We start from the raw sequence: 19143 nt of genomic DNA, 5'->3' as shown, positions 1-19143 counted from the left end.
CATCATGGAACCTGGAACATTACCTAGTTAAAAACTACACTTCATTCTGGAGTATAAGGCTTATACATGATTTTTCAATGTGGCCAATTCAATGGTACAACTTTGCAAACTATATGTTTTTAAAAGAGAAACAGAAAAAGAAAAGGACTATATGCTGAAACGAAATTATGGAAGATCATGGGAGTACAGAATGGAACAAAAATACAAAGAGAGGGTTTTAAAAAGAAGTGAGAACCAAAGCTAATTTCCTTCAGATGCTTCCTATAGCACTCCTAACCTGTTCTAGATTCATTTTCTGTCTCAGCTTTTGCTATTTTCTGCAGATCATTCTTTCCCTCCTCTTCTTTTTAAGGGCCCTGGTAGGCATCCCTTCCTGAGAGGCAGAAAACTAAAGGCAAGTCTAGCCTTTGGGGAGTTTCTTGCATGTGAATAATCCCAACTGAACAACAGAGGGCTCTTAATGATGCTGTCCACCTCTGACTGCTAGCCAAGGTACATTTTTATCTGGGATGATACTCAGAGTATTTATCAATCTATACAGTCACTCAGACTGAGCATGTCCTAGAGGCCCCTGGTAAGACAAGTATTAAACTTCCAGAAGGTCCAGGCTGGGCCCACTCAACCATGAAGCACAGGAAGCCCAGTACCTAGAGCCCACAGTACTTTTGGGGACTCACAAAAATGTTGTCATTTATTTTAAAATCAGAATTTTTAAGATGAATCTAGTAACAATGTGAAGGTACTTAGTGCCACTAATTCTACATTAAACAAGGGTCATATAGTAAATTTTATATTACATATATTTTACCACAATAAAAAATGCAGATGCCATTTTGCAAAACTAACTGTATTAAATGGTAGAAACTCTTAGCTGAGCCAGGAAATGTTGCTGGCCATTTAATATTCATAAACATTTTAGGGTAGAAACTGATGATAGCTATTATACACAAAGTTTTGTTTAAAATAGGGTACAAGAGTACTTCTCAGAAAAAAAAATAAGTATTGTACGCTTTAGTTTTGTGTAATAACACCCACTGGTACATTGGTAATAACTTCAAGAGGGTTAACAATAACATGGTCATATAACATGGCCATAAAATACAATAATATAGTCATAAATAGGCATGAAGACAGTATAAGGGGGATAAGATGCGTAATCTTTACAAAACGCCAATAAGAAATATAGCGTAAGAAACGTATTTCTTTAATAAGCTTTTAAATCCTGCCCCCTACCAAAAGTGAATATGATCCAACTTGGATTATATTTGTCTTTATAACAATGCAGTTATACAATATATATTGTTTAAAATTTTTAATGGAAGAAGGAACCCATGACAGCCAAAGTCCTTAGGGTCCAGGAAAGGGTCCATAATGCAGTCCTGGGTCCTGGGAGTCTAGGCAAAGGGCTGGAGCTACTCACAGGGCAAGGTTGTGGGGAATTCAAGGTGACAGCAAATTTCTAATCAGCACAGAAATGTCAATATTTTAACAATGAGATATCTGTGCCAGTGCATAAAGCCCCAGTGGTAGAACAGGTCAATCCTGCTGTTGTCGGGAATAATGCTAAACAGATGCAGTCTCTTTTTATACCTACTGTGCACCATGGCAGGGATATTCAACATTTCGGGGGTTCAAGATACACATATGCCTGGAAAGATAATTCAATAGGCAGCTCTATTTAGGAAAACAAAATGGTACTTCACACTTGATAATGACCAACTAGATGCACCCAAATGGCAGCTGCATGCCTGGGAGGAGCTGTTAACCTCCAAAGAGCTCCCACTGAGGGTTTGGTCATTTGACTTAGTCATTGGCACTACCTTTCTTTCCTGCTGTCCTGTAGGTTGATTTCCAACACCCATATTTAGAATCTAGCCAACACTCTGGCTTACCATTTTTTCACCCTCTCAAGTCAATGGTTTGGATTCCATTATAGAAACTCAGCCCCATGGCCACATACTGGGCTCTGTCATTCCTGAGAATTGTTCTACATCTTTTGGAGGCTCACAAAAATGTTGCCATTCCTTTTAAAATCAGCATTTTCAAGATAAATCTAATAACAGTGTGAAAGTACAATGTGAAATTCCAATAAAATCCAGTATATTCCCCTTTGCTCATTACCTCCAATTCTTCCAGCTCTTTCACTTCTTCACTACTGCCATGATTGGTTTTTGTTCTCAACATTCTCATTCCTTTGACCCTTCAACTTCCTGAGTTTTCTCTCTGCCTGGACTAATTCTTTTCCTTACTCATTCTGAGTGTGTTCAGTAAACTCTCCATCATTATACTTAGCTCACTTGTCCTTTATCCTAAAAGCTCATGTACCCCATAAACAGCCAGTCTTGGACCAATCCTCTAATGTACCTTCTCTGTAAGTTTTCCTCTATTTTGGTTCTTTGGGAGAAGGAGGGGGAAGCTTTTAAGAGAAAGTATCTTTCATTGAAATTGGGATGAGCCATAATAGCCATAATGAATACCTAACATAAAAGGTGGAGTTTTGAGGAAGTACTTTCCAATTTTCTTCCATTTCTCTCCTTAAAAATGATTTCATAGCTTCCTAATATTCTGTGTTAATTTACTCATACCTAGAGCTATAGGATGATAATTTGCTTCACTTTAGAACTCCTATAATGCTATCCCACTTTATGCAAATATCAATTAAACAAATATAAAAAAATGATAATATAAAAATTAAGTCTCAGTTCATGCACAAAATTTGAAACATGAATCCAAATATTTTAAGATTTCTTCACGAATTGCATAATTGCAAAGGCAATAGCCTGAGAATGGTGTGCTGTGTTTATGCTAGGTCCACATGGTTTAGACTCTAGCAAGAAAAAATATTCCCTTTCTTTTGTCAGTATTTTATGAATCATACACTTGTTTATATGCACAGTAACTTCTATGTCAGAGTTCAGTCACTATTTTACTGTTATTTAACCATTTGCTGTCATTACTATTAAAAAATATTTTTGTATCCTATAACAATGTAACAAGGTAAGCATTCATTAAATGGGGGCGCTGGGAGCAGTGCTAAAAATATGCCTCCACGTCAATTACTTTGGCATGGAACTTAGAAGTGAATGAACAAAATTCTAAATAAAACCACGGAACTGCCATGGCACACTGTTAATGTGGACACAAGCAACATGAGAAACATTAGAAATAATGCTGAAATATTAAAAGCACAAACATACAACACAATGGCTAAAGATTTATGCACCCCAAGAATACAGCTCACATTCTTAATATTTATGCCTATGGAGAAATTAGTCCTTTGAATTTTGTGAGTTTTTAATTATGTGTCTTGCAACTGCCTTTTGTTTAGAGATGCAGTCAGATCCCATGTATATAATGAAATGGACCTGAACTGCATTTTTAAATAATATATTTATTGCCTTGTGGTTTTTCTAATCAGAAAAGCCACCATGCTTGTTGCATTGGAAAATTCTAAAATGTGTAAAGATGAAGAAATCACCTAGAATCTCACCATCCAATGTCCAAATTTACTAGCATTTTGACAGTTCCTTCAGGGTTTTTTGTCCTCGATATTTTTACATAGTGTTTATATGAATACACTATATCCATATAATAAACTGTAATATGTGTACAATTTTGTATGTTAATGTTTCTCTTAACCTTAAATCAAGATTTATCAAGACACTAAGAACCATCTATGGACATTATATAGGCTGCAAAATATCTCCTCATATGATTATAACATATTTAATTAGTAATACTCCTAATACTAAGATATTAGGTACTTTCCAAGTTTTGTCATTACAAATAATTCAGTGATGAGTTCCTTGGATATGAGTTTTATCCCTAGTTGAGTTATTTTTATCTGAGGAAGTTTCTTTTTTTTTTTTTTTAATTTTTTTTTCAACGTTTTTTTATTTATTTTTGGGACAGAGAGAGACAGAGCATGAACGGGGGAGGGGCAGAGAGAGAGGGAGACACAGAATCGGAAACAGGCTCCAGGCTCCGAGCCATCAGCCCAGAGCCTGATGCGGGGCTCGAACTCACGGACCGCGAGATCGTGACCTGGCTGAAGTCGGACGCTTAACCGACTGCGCCACCCAGGCGCCCCTGAGGAAGTTTCTTAGAAGGAAAATTATTAGATCAAATAGTATCTTGATATATATTGCCAAATTCTTTTCCAATAAGATTAAAACAACTTCCTGGTAACAGATAAAAGTATCCATTTTACCCCATCTTCAGCCCATTAAGTATTATTATTTCTAAAAATATTGCCAATTTTATTAGCAAATATTTTTATTCTTTATTTCAGATCTTTTATTATTTGTAAATAATATATTTACAAATAGCTACATTTATTAGCTAGTTGCTTATATTTCCTGCTTTGTAAATTGTCTATATATGTCCGTTAGTCATTCTTCTAGGTTCTCAACATTTTTCCTTCCAATATGTATAAGTTCTTTATGTATTAGGCATTAATCCATAGATATCATATTTTATTTTTTTATGGTTTGAATGCTCTTTTTTAATGAGAAAAAATAAATAAGAATACGACATATAATAAAGTTAGTATCATGAATCCTGTACTTCCCTAAATTGGCTATATCACTGTTTCAAAAACTTTTGATTATTCTCATCTGTTTATTCTTTCAAAAAATTCTTACAATCTTACAGTTCTAACAGAAAACAAAATCCATTGGGATTTTCAATATAATTAAATGTATGAATTTAATTCATAAATAACTTAGCTTTCCACTCTCCTAAAATGGTTCTTATTCCCTTGTATTCAAGATTTCTGTCTCACTTATCTTTGGATGTATTTTTTTTAAATAAACTTAATGGCTTCAAACAACAATTTATTATTATCTTCTTGGAATCTTTCATGGGCTGCAGTCAGATGGCATCTGGAGCTGCCGTCCAGACTCAATGGGGCTGTATGTCCAATATGGCTTCCTCACTCATCAGTCAAGCTCATCAGTGTTCCTCCTCATGGCCCCTCCTTCCAGCAAAGTACCTCGATTTCTTACATGGTAACACCGAGCTCCAAGAGTTGGAGGCAGTCTTCTTCAGGCTAGTCCAGATCTGGCATAATGTCACTTGCCATGTTCTATTGATCAAATCTGTTACCTGACAGCTTAGATTCAGAAGGTGGAGTATCATTCACCTTGTCCTGGAGACAAAGTCCACCTTTGGAGACAAACTACCAACCACACTTTCTTTATTGATCTTTATTTGGTCTAGAATTTTCTTCACAAAAGTATTTGAAATTTGTGTTGCTATAGTAATTTGTACATTTTTTTCTCATAGTTTACTAAGCAGTTAGGACTGATATGAAGGACAGATCTTGTTTTTTGATATACTTATTTTGTATTCAATTGCCTTACTAGATGGTCTTATTTATTCTAATTACTCCTCAGTTTAATATTTTAGTTCTCCTAAGAAGATAATCATACTCTCTGAAAATAAAGATGACTTTTTTCTCTTTTTCAATAGTTAAATACTACCTATTGTACCAGTCACGACTTTCATAACAAGACTAATTGGAGGCATCCTTGTTTGGTTTCTGTTGCATAATTTTTTAAGTACAAGTATATTGAAGTTATACACTGGACATATTTTATCAACATACACATCTCCCAGAGCTAAATTAAACTACTTATTTTTATGTGTCAATGCAATACAAATGAATAGAAAGGTAGGTTTTTATTTCACATAAATTGAATTCAGGGAAGGGGCCAATAAAACAAGATGAGGAAGAAAACAACTAATATATTTTGGACACTGCAATATTTTCTTCCTGATATCTATAAACTTCCAAAAAGAAATCATAGCCATAAAACATTCCATTGACTCCCACAAATAGCTAATATCTCTAAATAAATATAAAACATCATAAATTTCTGCAATTTGTCCTTTCTTCCCAAGCTTGACTATTTATACTAGAAATAAAGAATCATTTTAAGTACATAAATAAATAAGTATTAGAATAGGGCTTTTCAGCCATCTTATACTCACAAATGGCTGATAATCATATGGTGGAGCATAGTCTTCAGCATATGTTGTCAATGCACACCTAAGAGGGATAAGTCAACACGTGAGAAAAGAACAACCCCAAAAAGAATGATATTTAAGATGTTTAGTGCTATCTGCTTTACATGAAATAAAAACATTTCAAGGAGGACTGGTCCTAATAAAAATGTTAAAACCTACAACTGGAGCACCTGGGTGGCTCAGTTGGTTGAGCTTCCGACTTTGGCTCAGGTCATGAACTCACGGTTTGTGGGTTCCAGCCCCACATCAGGCTTTGTGCTGACAGCAGGGAGCCTGCTTGTGAGTCTCTGTCTCCCTCTCTCTCTCTGCCCCTCTTCCGCTTGTGCTCTTTCTCTCTCTGTCTCCCTCTCTCAAAACTAAACATTAAAAAAAAAAACCCTACAACTATCCCAGACCTTGTTCATAGCATTATCTACCACTATAGGATGCCCTTCCTTCAATTACTTCCAATTCAGTACCACTTACTACTCTCCTGTACTAATGATATGCTACCAAGCCCAAGTCCCTGAGCTTAGGTGCATTCCAAACTTTTGGGATTCTCTTTACCATCTGCTTTCTGCATCTCAAACTCTTTTGACTCTATGCCCCATGTTCGCTGCTAGATGACAGCTGAAAGAGATAATAGAAGACAACCAGGTGGACCGAGATTATATAGCTTCCCTAACCTCCACCCAATTAAACACAGAGCAATGCTGAATAAATATATCCTCCCTTCCCCAAGTCTACAAGCACAGCCAAGCTCCAAGGGGAAACCCTGAGGTGCCCGAAATGAGGACGGTGCTCACTAGAATGGCAAGCCGTAAGATGATATCCCAAGACTAGAAGGTAGAGTGTGGGCTGCATATGAAGGGCCAGAGACATGGCTTTGGGGTCACAGAAGGCACAGAAGGCTGTCCTACTCACAGCCAGGAGTCTGTAAAGTCTGTAACCTCAAATAAAAGAAATCAAAGAAATTCCAGCCACCAGTTTAGGGAAACTTGCAAGAAAGCTTCTCTGTTTAGAACTCAGCGTGGGACAAAAATTATTCTCCAATGAGATATAATAAAATAAAATAAAATAAAATAAAATAAAATAAAATAAAATAAAATAAATAAAGCCCTACTTCTGTTTCTGGCAGTATTATGGGACTAGACAGTCAAAGAAACTCTTCTGAGAATTGCACACCTAAAAATATTGGGCACAAGGAAATTTAAACATTTTAATGCTTGGCTATGCTGGTGAGAAAGAGAATTCAGTAAGTAAAAGAATTCCAAAATAACAAGGAAGTCAAACTCAGAATGGTTATTGGGTACAGGTGCTAATATTTTACTTGGTGATAACCACCAGTTCCTTCAGGGCTTTCATGGTGTGGTTTCCAGAGTAGTAGTATTAGCATTACCCAGAAACCTGCTAGGAATACAAACAAGTGGGTCCCAACCCCAATCTGCTGAGTTAGAAAGCTGGGGGTAGGGCCCTGTGGCCTGTGTTAACAAGCCCTCTAACTGATGCTGACGCACACTCAAGTTTGAATACTGGCAGTTAAAAGAACAAATATTAGAAATGTAATTTTCAAACTAGCAAGTAAATTTTTAAATTTTTATTATTTTTTTAAATCTAAGTTAGTTAACATATAGTGTAGTAATGGTTCCAGGAGTAGAATTTAGTGATTCATCACTTACATATAACACCCGGTGCTCATCCCAACAAGTGCCCTCCTTACTATTATCCACTTTGCCCATCCTCCCACCCAACACTCCTTCATCAACCCTTAGTTTGTTCCCTGTATTTAAGAGTCTCTTATGGTTTGCCTCTTTCTCTATTTTTATCTTATTTTTCCTTCCCTTCCGCTATGTTCATCTGTTTTGTTTTTTAAATTCCACATAATGAGTGAAATCATATGATATTTATCTTTCTCTGACTGACTTATTTCACTTAGCATAATACACTCTAGTTCCATCCATGTTGTTGCAAATGGCAAGATTTCATTCTTTTTGATCACTGAGTAAGATTCATTGTGTATAATAACACATCTTCTATATCCATTTATCAGTCAATGGACATTTGGGCTCTTTCCATACTTTGGCTATTGTTGATAGTGCTGGTATAACCATTGGGGTGCATGTGCCCTTTTGAGTCAGCATTTTTGCATCCTTTGGATAAATACTTAGTAGTGTGATTGCTGGGTTGTAGGGTAGTTCAATTTTTAATTTTTTGAGGAACCTCCATACTGTTGCAAGTAATTTTTTTAAAGACCAATCTAATAAGAAGAAAAGAATAAAAGGAAGAAATGAAAATCATTTTTGCTTATAAGACAAATTAAAATCATAAAAATAAAATTAAATGCCTTTGCAAATACAATGAAAGTAAAAGGGTTAAACTCATCAGTGAAAATATTCTCTTAGACTTAAACTGAACATCATGTTGTATTATATAGTACAACTCTATGTGTCTATACCTAGAATAAATTATTTTCAAAGGAAGTTTGAAAATAAAAGGATATAAAAAGGTATATCCAGAAAATATTAACCAAAACCAAGTTAGTATTCTTATATTAATATCACATGTAATCGACTTTGAGTCAAAAGTTATTAGTAATAAAGATCATTACATATTGATTAAAGGAACAAACACCAGGAAGATCCTAAGTCAAGAAACCTAACAACACAGAATGTGTAAGTCAAAAAATGACAGAATCACAAAGATAAAATGACCAATCCACAGTCAGGACAAGATTGTTACACATTCCTAGATTCTTTGTTTCCTTAAACCCAAATATCTACATATATCCTCCAAAATCTGGTGATAACCACCAGTTTCTTCAGGGCTTTCATGGTGTGGTTTCCAGAGTAGTAGTATTTGCATTACCCGGAAACCTGCTAGGAATACAAACAAGTGTGTCCCAACCCCGATCTGCAAAAGCAAATAAAATCACACAATCACCCATGCCTAGTGCATAACAATGGCTAGAGAAAACTACAAACTTCAGCGCATGTGTATGTGGGAGAAAAATCCAAAATCAGTAGAGCCATATCCAAAGCCCATACTGGAGCAATATCAGGTGGGTATTACATGGAAGAGAGGAGAGAGTGGCAAGTACCTAATGGGGATGGAACACAGAAGACATCACCCCCAGAAAAGAAAGCATCCTTCACTGATGGGAAATACTGAGAACAAGTCTGTGACTAGAGGATCTGAAGATTGGCTTTCCAAGAAAGAGGCTTGGAAAGTATTTAAGACCACAGTGGCAGTCTTGGGAAGGACCTGCCTCTGGGAAATTGGGAAGCAACTAGCAAGGTAAAGAAAAACAAGAATTCAAGCTCAGAAATGAAAGGTCCTAGAATCACCACTTTCAAAAAAGATGGCTTCAATAAAATATAGATCACTTCACTATTCCAACAGTAGAGGGCACTCTTGAACTAAGAGATTAAGAAAACTGCCCAGCCTTCTCACTCCTCCTTAGAATTACCCGATTGCTGATCTTCCAGGAAAATTCAACATGTGATAAACAGAGTAGTGCAACATCACTATGAGAAGAAAACAGTAAATCAAAATAAAGACTAAGCCGATGAAACCCTTTTCTATAAACATTCCCAAATAGGCACAAATTCTGGATTCTATTCTATGAATTGGAGATTCTAGAAAACACAGCAAAGCAAGGAAAAGAAGTGTGAGTATAATAACTGGAATAAAAGAAACAAAATTCTTATTTTCCACATATAAGATTATCTACATTTTAAAAATCCAAGAGAATCTACAAATCATAACAACAGGCAAGTTTCAGGGAGGTTGTTGGATACAAGATCAATATACAAAAATAGCATACCCATACACCAACAACAAGAAATTAGAAAGCATAATTAAAGTCGAAATATCTCATTTATAACTGCAATAAAATCTCTAATTTTCCTATAGGAATGCATCTAACAGATTTAAAAAACATTTATGACAAAAATTTTTAAATCTGCTGAAGGACATAAAACAACCCCTTTATTTATAGGTGACTATTCAATATATGTTACATATACATATGTGTGTATGTATAATTTCTAAAAGGTTTACAATCTGACATTTTATATATAATTCTTGATTAAATTATAATTTGAATTTTCTATCACTCAAAAGACACCATAAACAGTGTTACAAGAGAATTCATAGACAAGAAGATATTTACTGAAAAATTAACTCAAATAATATCAATATCCAGAATAAATAAAAAAATCTTAGAAATCAATAAAAGACAGTATCCTATAGAAAAATGGACTAAGACTATAAATTCTTCACAGTAGAGGAAAACAAAATGGCTATTAATATTTGAAAACAAATTCAGGCTTAATATTCAGTCTTAAATTCAGCAGTGAAATGCAAAGTAAAACAGTAAGTTACCATTTAATATCCATTTGGTAAAAATTAAAAAATCTCTACATTGTTTGTAAGGATATGAAAGTATGAGCATGTTCATACATTACTAGTGGCAATATCTTACAGAAATGAAGGTGCATATATCTTAACTAGCAATTATATTTCTAAGTATTAAGAAATCCTTGCACATATACTCAAGAAGACATACATAATATTCAATGCAGCCTTATTTGTAACAGTGAAAAACTGGAAGCTAATGTCCATCAATATGGTGAATATATTGAGTTACTCTATAAGTCATGATAAATGGTCTTTTTTAAAAAAATAAGAAGCAAACATGGCAAAGATATCAACTTACATTATAACTAGGAAATAAGTAGATGGATGTCTAAAGAGTATTTAAATGGAAATATTACATAATCTTAAAATGTTTAAGTGTTAATAGATGATGGTGAACTTATTTCTCTACCCCATCCTCATCCAAAGTTACAACTCAAATGATACAATTATCAGTCAAATAGAGTGATGCTTTGGGCAGGCCAACCTCGCAAAGCAGCTTTGCGCATCTCTCAACCCACTTAAAGCACTTAATGGGCAGAAACCCATTCTACCAAGCTCAGGTCCTTCTCTCTTTCTTTATTATCACCTCCTAGCACAGAGTCTGATACAAGGTAGGCACTGAGAAATATGAATTAAATGAATAAAGCAATTAAAATAAAATTAGAATATAAAAAGATAGAGATTTACTACAAAACTCAAAGTAAATAAAGGTGGAGGGTTAAAATATTCAGTTATCTTTTGAAAATGCAATGTGGCTCAACAAAATGGAAACTTTTATAATAGTGAATGATGAATTTCAGTCAGTCAGCTATAAACTCTTTGTGATCACCCACCTCCCCCAAGCATTTCAATCTGAAAAACAGGGCAACAATCTTGAAGTGATATATTTTGTCCAATTTGAAACAAGATGGTCGTTTGAAAATAAAACCATAGATCTTCCTCTTCGATATCAGCTGAAGGCTATAGCCAAATAAAGAATATAATGAAAGAATAAATCCCTTAGAAGAGAAATGGTCTTCAGAGAAACTCAAGAAAGCAAGAGATGAGGAAACTAAGGGAGGCATCTGTTCTGGGCACAAGGAAGAGGTGTCCTGGCTCATAAATAGACCTCTCTGGAAGGTTCTGGGAGCAGAGCTGCAATACATTAATGTCAGTGTTCCAGTCTGATTATGACAGCTAACAGTGACTTTAGCTCATTGTCTGGAATCACCTCAAGCCAGCCTTGTGCCACATGTCCCTGCTCTACCACTCCATAACTACCCACAACTGATAGGTCTAAACATCAGCTCCTAGTTCAGATTCCATCAGGGCTCTGCCATGGAATTTCTTACTAGAGATGAATGGGAAAGAGTCAGTCCCTCTTCTGTGATAAGAACCATGGGATGTAAAGTACCTCCCCTCAGAAGGAGAAAAGGAAGCCAACAGGGAGAGAATCCTGGTTCTAATTCCAGTAGTCTTGGAAGCCCAACTCTTCCAAGGACTTTCCCAGAGTTCCATCTGGTAATTCAAACTCCTATAATAAACTCTCCTTTTGACTCAAGGTCATTTTAGTTGTGCAATTTTTACTTACAACTGAAAGAGTCCCACTATAATCCGGTAGTCAGAATCTGAGGCCATTGATTATTGTAATCTTATAACTCACACACTCTGAACAACACTCTGATTATACGTTGCCTTCCTATCTTTTTTTTTTTCCAAGAGAATCCTTTTGTTAAGGCTGACATGACTGGTATGCTTGAACATTTTATTTCCCATTATAAATTAACTAATTAGAATAATGGCTTTTCTTGTGAGTTTAATGAGCATAAGTCAATCTTCATGAGTCAGATAAATTCTGAAGCACAGATAAAATTGTCTTTCTGGACATGTAAAACTGAAGACCAGATGCTGATAAATTTACCAACATAATGCCATGCTGTAAGAACGTTTGGAAAGTGGACAGCTGGCTTTCACCCAGCACCACCCACAGTTTGCCACACAAGCCCTCTTCAACCTTTAATGGTTGTAAGGTAGAGAACTGCTAAAGGTGTTCTGCAAGATGAAAAAGGAAAAGAAGTCTGATATTGAAGTTTTTATTAAAGCCATGATATTAGTTAAAATGCCTACAACTACACCAACCTCTATGGTAACATGTGTAAATCTGACAAGATGAAATACCAAAACCCAGGGAATCACAATTTCTTAAACCTGGAAGAAATTTAAAGGTCAACCACTTCTTTTCTGTTTTGTCTGGAGGACAAGCAGATATTTTACCCAGCTTCCCAGCAACCAGAACAAGAGCATGTGACATCTATCTACTCAGCAAATCAGACAGTCCCACCTAAGAGTCTGAATCTGAGTAAGTGACTCAAAAAAGCAGAGAATTAATTTGGAATTAATCCCATTTCCGGCAGCATTAGAAGCAGCATCTGTTATTTAGGACAAGGAGAGGCCCATGGCAATGGATTCTACTAGACTCCATGTGCTAGGATGGAAGGGGAGGTTACAACCACTCTGGGAAGTTCTGTCTCATTCTTAACAGAAATCATCATTCTTTTTTAATCTCGGATCTACCTAAGGAGTGAAGCTACACAGAGCAAATCTGATAGTTCTTCCACATCTGCTGAATGCTGCCCTCCCCCTTTTTTAATCTACCACTTATTTACTCTCAAACTTCCCCAGCTGTGTAATTCTCATCTCAATATGTTCAGTTAATTTTACTTCTTGCAAAAATTTCTCTTGGAGACTTCTGTTCTGCTCTGGTCTCAGGAGATTCTTCGCCCAACCTGTGACACAGCTGGCTCATTGGCGAGCCTTAGTCCTGGAGATAACTGCCTCTGCTCTCATTGAAGGATTTTCTATTTTAGGGGGCCCTTATCTTTTTCTACCTTTGTTTACTCCCTCTTTTTTTAAATCATTAGCATAGTGTTATGTTAGTTTCAGGTGTCCGATATAATGATTCAACGATTCCATACATTACTCAGTGCTCATCAAGGTAAGTGTGCTCTTAATCCTGTTTATCTATTTCACTCATCCTCCCACCCACCTCCCCTATGGCAACCACTCGTTAGTTCTTTGTATTTAAGAGCTGGGTTTTTTTGTTAGTCTCTTTTTTCTTTGTTTATTCATTTGTTTTGTTTCTTAAATTCCACCTATGAATGAAATCATACCATATTTGTCCTTCTCTGACTTACTTCACTTAGCATTATACTCTCTAGGTCCATCCTACAAATCAATCTCAAAGAAGCTAGAGGGCAAGAGGTGGAAAGAACAGATGAAATGGCAGACAATTTGAATCTGCTTTTATTCCTGATCCAAGCCAAGCCCTTGCTAAGTTTCCTAGCAGTTTGGAAGCAGTTCTCTCCTTCTGTCAAGAACACAGACTTATAAACCCAGAGATTCTAGTGTCTTCTTGACTATCAAGTGGTCTTGGGGTCTTGAGCAAGCCATTTAAACCCTCTACATCTTATTTACCCCCATTAGTATCTCTTCCATAAATACTTAGAGACTAGACAGATAGATTAATTAATGGAAAATTGGATTCTTTGATTATCTCTGTGCTTTGATTTCCTTGTTTATACAATTAAGAAAATACAGACTCATATGACCTTGTATAAATGTTAGCAGTGGATAATGCATGTGAAATACTTTGAAGGAAATGGAGCACTCTACACAATTAAGCATGAAAAGCAATGTACTATAGTGGTTAAGGACACAAACTCTGCAGTCAGACAGACCAGACCTGAGTTTAAAACCCAGCTCTGGTGCTTCCTAGGTTAAGGAAATTTGGGGAAGTTATTTTACCTCTCTGAGCCCCTTTTTTAATGGAGATAGCTGCAGTGTCTATCTCAAATAATGAGAATTAAATGAAATAAGGCATATAAAGCCCTCAGCTCAGTGCCAGACACACAATATGTGCTCATTGACACAAGAAGAAAAAGCGATACTGCAAGGATACTAATTAGAGAGTGGAAGAACATGGTTCTCTTTGCATTTTATTTGAAATATTCAAGCTGCTGAATGGATTGAAAGGGACAAGACTGGAGGCAGAGGAACTAGTTAGGACACTTATATTTGCAACTGAATCTGGGTCACTGACCTCGATCATGCTTCAGTGTCAACTATCCACCTGCTATCTGGCATTTTCTCTTCCTCTTACCTTCACTGCCTCAGTGAATGGCCCCATTAACCCCCAGGTGCCTAAGCCAGAAGCCTGGGAATCAACCTTGAGTCTTCTCTACCCTTATAACTAATCAGTTACCAAGTAAATGTCTATTCCTCTCTCTTAATATATCTAAAATATGAAATCTTATCCTCCACACCACTATTACTAGAGGTCAGGACCTTATCATCTTTTGCCTTGGTTAGTTCAATAGCCTTCTCAATGCAGTCCAGTCACCTACAATCTGTCTTCTGCTTTTTAAACACAAATCTGATCATTTCTACCCATACTTGAAAACCTTTCACTCTTGCCTTCATGATAAAGTTCAAATTCTTTTTAAAAAATTTTTTTAAATGTTTATTTATTTTTGAGACAGAGAGAGACAGAGCATGAACAGGAGAGGGGCAGAGAGAGAGGGAGACACAGAACTGAAACAGGCTCCAGGCTCTGAGCTGTCAGCACAGAGCCCGACGTGGGGCTCGAACTCACGGACTGTGAGATCATGACCCGAGCCAAAGTCGGACGCTTAACCGACCGAGCCACCCAGGCGCCCCAAAGTTCAAATTCTTTAACATAGCTTTCAGGCCCTACCTGCTTTGTCCCCAACATCTTTCTCCAACTTTGGATGCTATCACTGAAAACTTGTACTCTATGAACCAAGACATGCCCATCACAGGTACCATTATCCCCTGCCCTAAATCCCTGTCTAGGGTGCCCTTCTCTCCTGTTGATCTGGCTGACTCTAGCTCAAACTTCATGACTCAGCTTAGGTTTCACATCTACCTGGAAGCCTTTTCTAACCTTCCAAATCTGAGTTATGTTCTCCTCTTGCATTGTCTGTTCACCCTAGCATGTTGCAATGTGTAGGTTGGTTATTCAACAATTATTCCAGCCTCCCTTCTTGTGTGTCTTTCCCTACTTAGAAGACTCTTGTAGCCAAGGGTGGCCATCTAGTAGATGAAGAATGATGGCTCTGAGGGGGTTTCCCTTTACCTCTTCACTTTCCCATTTCTTCCTTTCTAGAACAGATTGATGATGTTGGGAGGCACAGCAACCCTCCTGATACTATGAGGATGAAAGCTTCCTGCAAAACTTGTAGAGAAGAAAAACAAAAATGCCCTGCATCATTGATGACATCATGTAGCTGCTATACCAGTCTTTTCTTTTAAGTTAATTTATTTTCGAGAGAGAGGGAGGGACAGAGAGAGCATGCATGTGGGGGAGAGGCAGAGAGAAAATTCCAAGCAGACTCCATGCTCAGCCCATCGTGGGGCTCGATCCCACAAACTGTGAGACCATGCTTAACCAACTGAGCCACCCAGGTGCCCCGGTGACATTCCAGTCTTAACTCCCTTATATTTCATGGCCAAATTCCTTAATTATTCAAGTTAATACTAGTGAGGTTTTCTGTTACTTTCAGCCAAGGGTATTCCTTACTGATACATGAGTACTGATTGGTGATTTTTCTGTCTCATGTATTAGACAGTGAGCTACTTCAGGAATGGGTGTCTTTTGTCTCTATATTCCTAATACCTAATTGTTCCTAATTCATAGTAGCCACTCATTATGTCGAAAGGATGAATTCAGATATGTGGAACAAACATAATTTCCTCAGGACTAATAATTTTTGCAAGCCATTTTGAAGGGCAATGTAAGCCTTATCTATTAAGGTAATAATTTAACTATGAAAGTGCTAAATATAGAATCAAATTAAACACAGATAGCAGCAAAGATTTCCATAATGCTGTAAAATTCTTGTTCCTATGAAACCACTTCTATGGCTCAAAGATGCATAGTATAGTACTATCCACTGAGACTCACTGAAGACTTCAAGTAATTATAGCATTATGACAACCACATAAATTTCCAATATTATTTTTTTTTGTATTTTTTTCCATATATTTTGAGTAGAAAATACAGTTCCTAGTAGATAGAAGTATACATGACTGAGAGGAAGAAAAAATGTGTAAAATACAAAACTAGAGGTGAAAAGATTTTTCTGAACTCTATTTACTGTAGTGTGCCTTCTCTCCTGTACTTTAAATACCTTATAAACAAAGGTTACCAGGGGTTAACACTACCTTTCTTAGGATTAATGAAGAAAAAAGACTTCAGGTAAGGTCTCAGAAATGACAGTTTCCTAACATAGGCTTTAGTTTTAAGTGTGCATGAACCTTTATGATAAAAGGTGTTTTCAACTATATTAATTTTTCCAGTAACAAAAAATCTGCATTGCTGAGTATCCACTTCTTAATGCAGATACAGACCAAGATACTTCTACAATTGCTTTTTTAAATCTTTTTTAAATGTATTTTTAAATCTTTATTTTGAGAGAGAGAGAGGGAGAGGGGCAGAGAAAAGACATAGGATCCCAAGCAGGCTCTGCACTGTCAGCACAGAGTGCTGAGTAAGCTACCCAGCTCCTCTATAATTGCTTTTTAAAACATTATTCAGATTTATGAACGCCTAAATGCTCAACAGACTAAAAAATAAAGACCAATTTGTAAATAAGCCTATTTTAATGTTTCTTACAATAGAATAAATAGTTCTCTTGAAGGCTGCAGATATGTAAGGCTGTTGGGCAGTATTTGGAGAACCACCACAGAAACGGTGTCTTCTTAACGGGTGAGTAGTCTTCAGTAATTGTCAAGAGTTACTTGTCTGAAAGTGCTGTCAAACCAGCAAGACTGCATTTATGCATCCATCGTTTTCAGGATTGTTGGTAACCTGGGCATATTTTCCCCAAATAACCTTGCCTCCTTGTGTCACAAGGCCCAACTCACTCACGTTCACTTCAATGACAGTACCTTTGGTAATAACACCCAAAGACGTATATAGTGGGGATGAGGGATTCTTTTTTACACCAAGTATTGGCAGGCAAAAGGTGGCTTTCAATTCAGGATGTGTTACATGGGCCTTTTTGAAACGTAAGCCCATTGGCCTAATGAATCTTTCATATTTAGGTGGTTTTCGAGTAAAGCCATCTCCAACAAAGCAGACTTTTGTAACCATCCTCTTCCATGCTTTCTTCTTTCTCTTTCCTGTTCGAATAACTTTTAATACTTCTGTTTCTCCCTGGGCACGAACTTTGGGCAAAGGGACTTCCCATTTTCCTGCTTTCTCTTTTCGTTTTTGTTTAATCATATTGGAAAGTACTTTAGCTCGGGACTGTCCCTCCCTGTCCAGCAGATACGCAGGTACTGCTCCTTGTGGAGTCTTTTCATCATTCTTTTGCTTGGTGTTTCTCTTTTCATGCATCTTGATAGTCTTTTTCATTTGTATTTTCTCAGCATGGCGCTGTTTATGGTAGAGCTTAGCTTTCAGACCAATCATCTTTTTTGCCTTCTTTGAACGTTCATGAGCCTCTCGACCTTCCTTCTTTCTCTTTTTCTCATGGTAATCCAAACGATAGCCATAGTGCTTCCGGTGTAACTCAATATATTCGTTTTGTGGCATGGTGACAGCCGCAGAGCCGCCGGGTGCAGTTGCCGGGGCGCAAAGAAGCTCTCAATTTTCGGGTCTCACAGACCCGCGAGTTCCAAATTTCCAATATTATAAAGAGAAATACTAGTAATGCAGTCTCACCATTATGTGGAATAAAAGGAAATGTCAGGATTAAATATAAATTCCATAATATTAACATTTTGAAAATCTTTGCCACTCATTTGTTTCATGACCTCATCAATCCCAAAATTTGAACTGCTTGTATTCCCAATGGACTAGCAATGGCACAAATTCACCTGTAGGCCAAATAAAGGTAGAAGCAGCCATATAATCATGGTAGTTAGAGACATGAAGCTTACTTCAGTTATCTACTACTATGGCATATAAGTTAGCGGCTTAAAATAACAACTATTTTATTATCTCTGATTATTCTGTGGGATGACTGGGCTCAGCTGTGTAGTGTTTTGGTCCATGTGATGTTAATGAGACCTACAGTCATCCAGGTACTTGAATGGATGGAAAGATCCAAGATAGCTCATTCTCATGCCTGGCAGTTGGTTTTGTCTGTTGTCTGGGAGCTTAGTTGGAGCTGTCAACAGATGCCTTGGTTCTCTTCCATGTGTCTTGGGCTTCTCACAGCATGTTGGCTAGAGGCCAAGAATCAGAAAGTAGAAACTACCAGTCTCATAAGGTCTGCTCTTTGATGTCCCAGAGCATCACTTCTGCTACATTCCATTGATCAAAATGAGTCACAAGGCCAGCCCAGATTCATAAGACAGGAAAATGACCTCTGTCTCTTGATGGGAGCTGTGGCATGCATGCACAGAGAGGGAAGGGATTGTTTCTGGGGACTAGAGACCAAATAAGTAAATTGAAAAAAGTTGTCTTCATAATTTTATCTTGAGGGCCTCACTGAGCACACCTGGGTATGCAAATAAACTTGAACTTTAATTTGGTAGGTGTAGTGTAGTGTAAATGGCTATTCTAATGAAGTTAGATACAATACAGACAGGTATGGTCTGAGTCAGCCATGAATCCACTATGATGCCAAAACTTTGGATCTAACAAGCACTATACTGGGTGCTTTCACATAAATTTTCTTATCAAATTTTATGAATTACCCTGAAAGG

General features: G+C 36.9%; 2 protein-coding genes across 9 annotated transcripts in view; both read right to left on the bottom strand.

Moving 5' to 3' along the window:
• Positions 1-19143, bottom strand: part of MAMDC2 (MAM domain containing 2) — a 402628-nt gene that overhangs the window by 283317 nt on the left and 100168 nt on the right. For all 8 annotated transcript variants that reach the window (XM_019463631.2, XM_019463629.2, XM_019463628.2 and 5 more), the window contains one exon: positions 5995-6052. In XM_019463631.2, coding sequence (XP_019319176.2) covers positions 5995-6052 — 58 coding nt within the window. The remainder of the gene's footprint in view (positions 1-5994; positions 6053-19143) is intronic.
• Positions 17070-18103, bottom strand: LOC109275421 (ribosome biogenesis protein NSA2 homolog). Its single transcript, XM_053907795.1, has one exon. The coding sequence runs from the start codon at positions 18023-18025 to the stop codon at positions 17243-17245; it is 783 nt and encodes a 260-aa protein (XP_053763770.1). The 5' UTR covers positions 18026-18103; the 3' UTR covers positions 17070-17242.

This window comes from Panthera pardus, unplaced genomic scaffold, assembly GCF_024362965.1.
Source record: "Panthera pardus isolate Hobbes unplaced genomic scaffold, ASM2436296v1 HiC_scaffold_20, whole genome shotgun sequence".
NCBI classification, from domain to species: domain Eukaryota; kingdom Metazoa; phylum Chordata; class Mammalia; order Carnivora; family Felidae; genus Panthera; species Panthera pardus.
This window is presented reverse-complemented; position numbering and strand designations above follow the sequence as displayed.

Coding starts and splice junctions, on each gene's coding strand:
- LOC109275421 (XM_053907795.1), bottom strand. CDS start 18,025: ATGCCACAAAACGAATATATTGAGTTACACCGGAAGCACTATGGCTAT.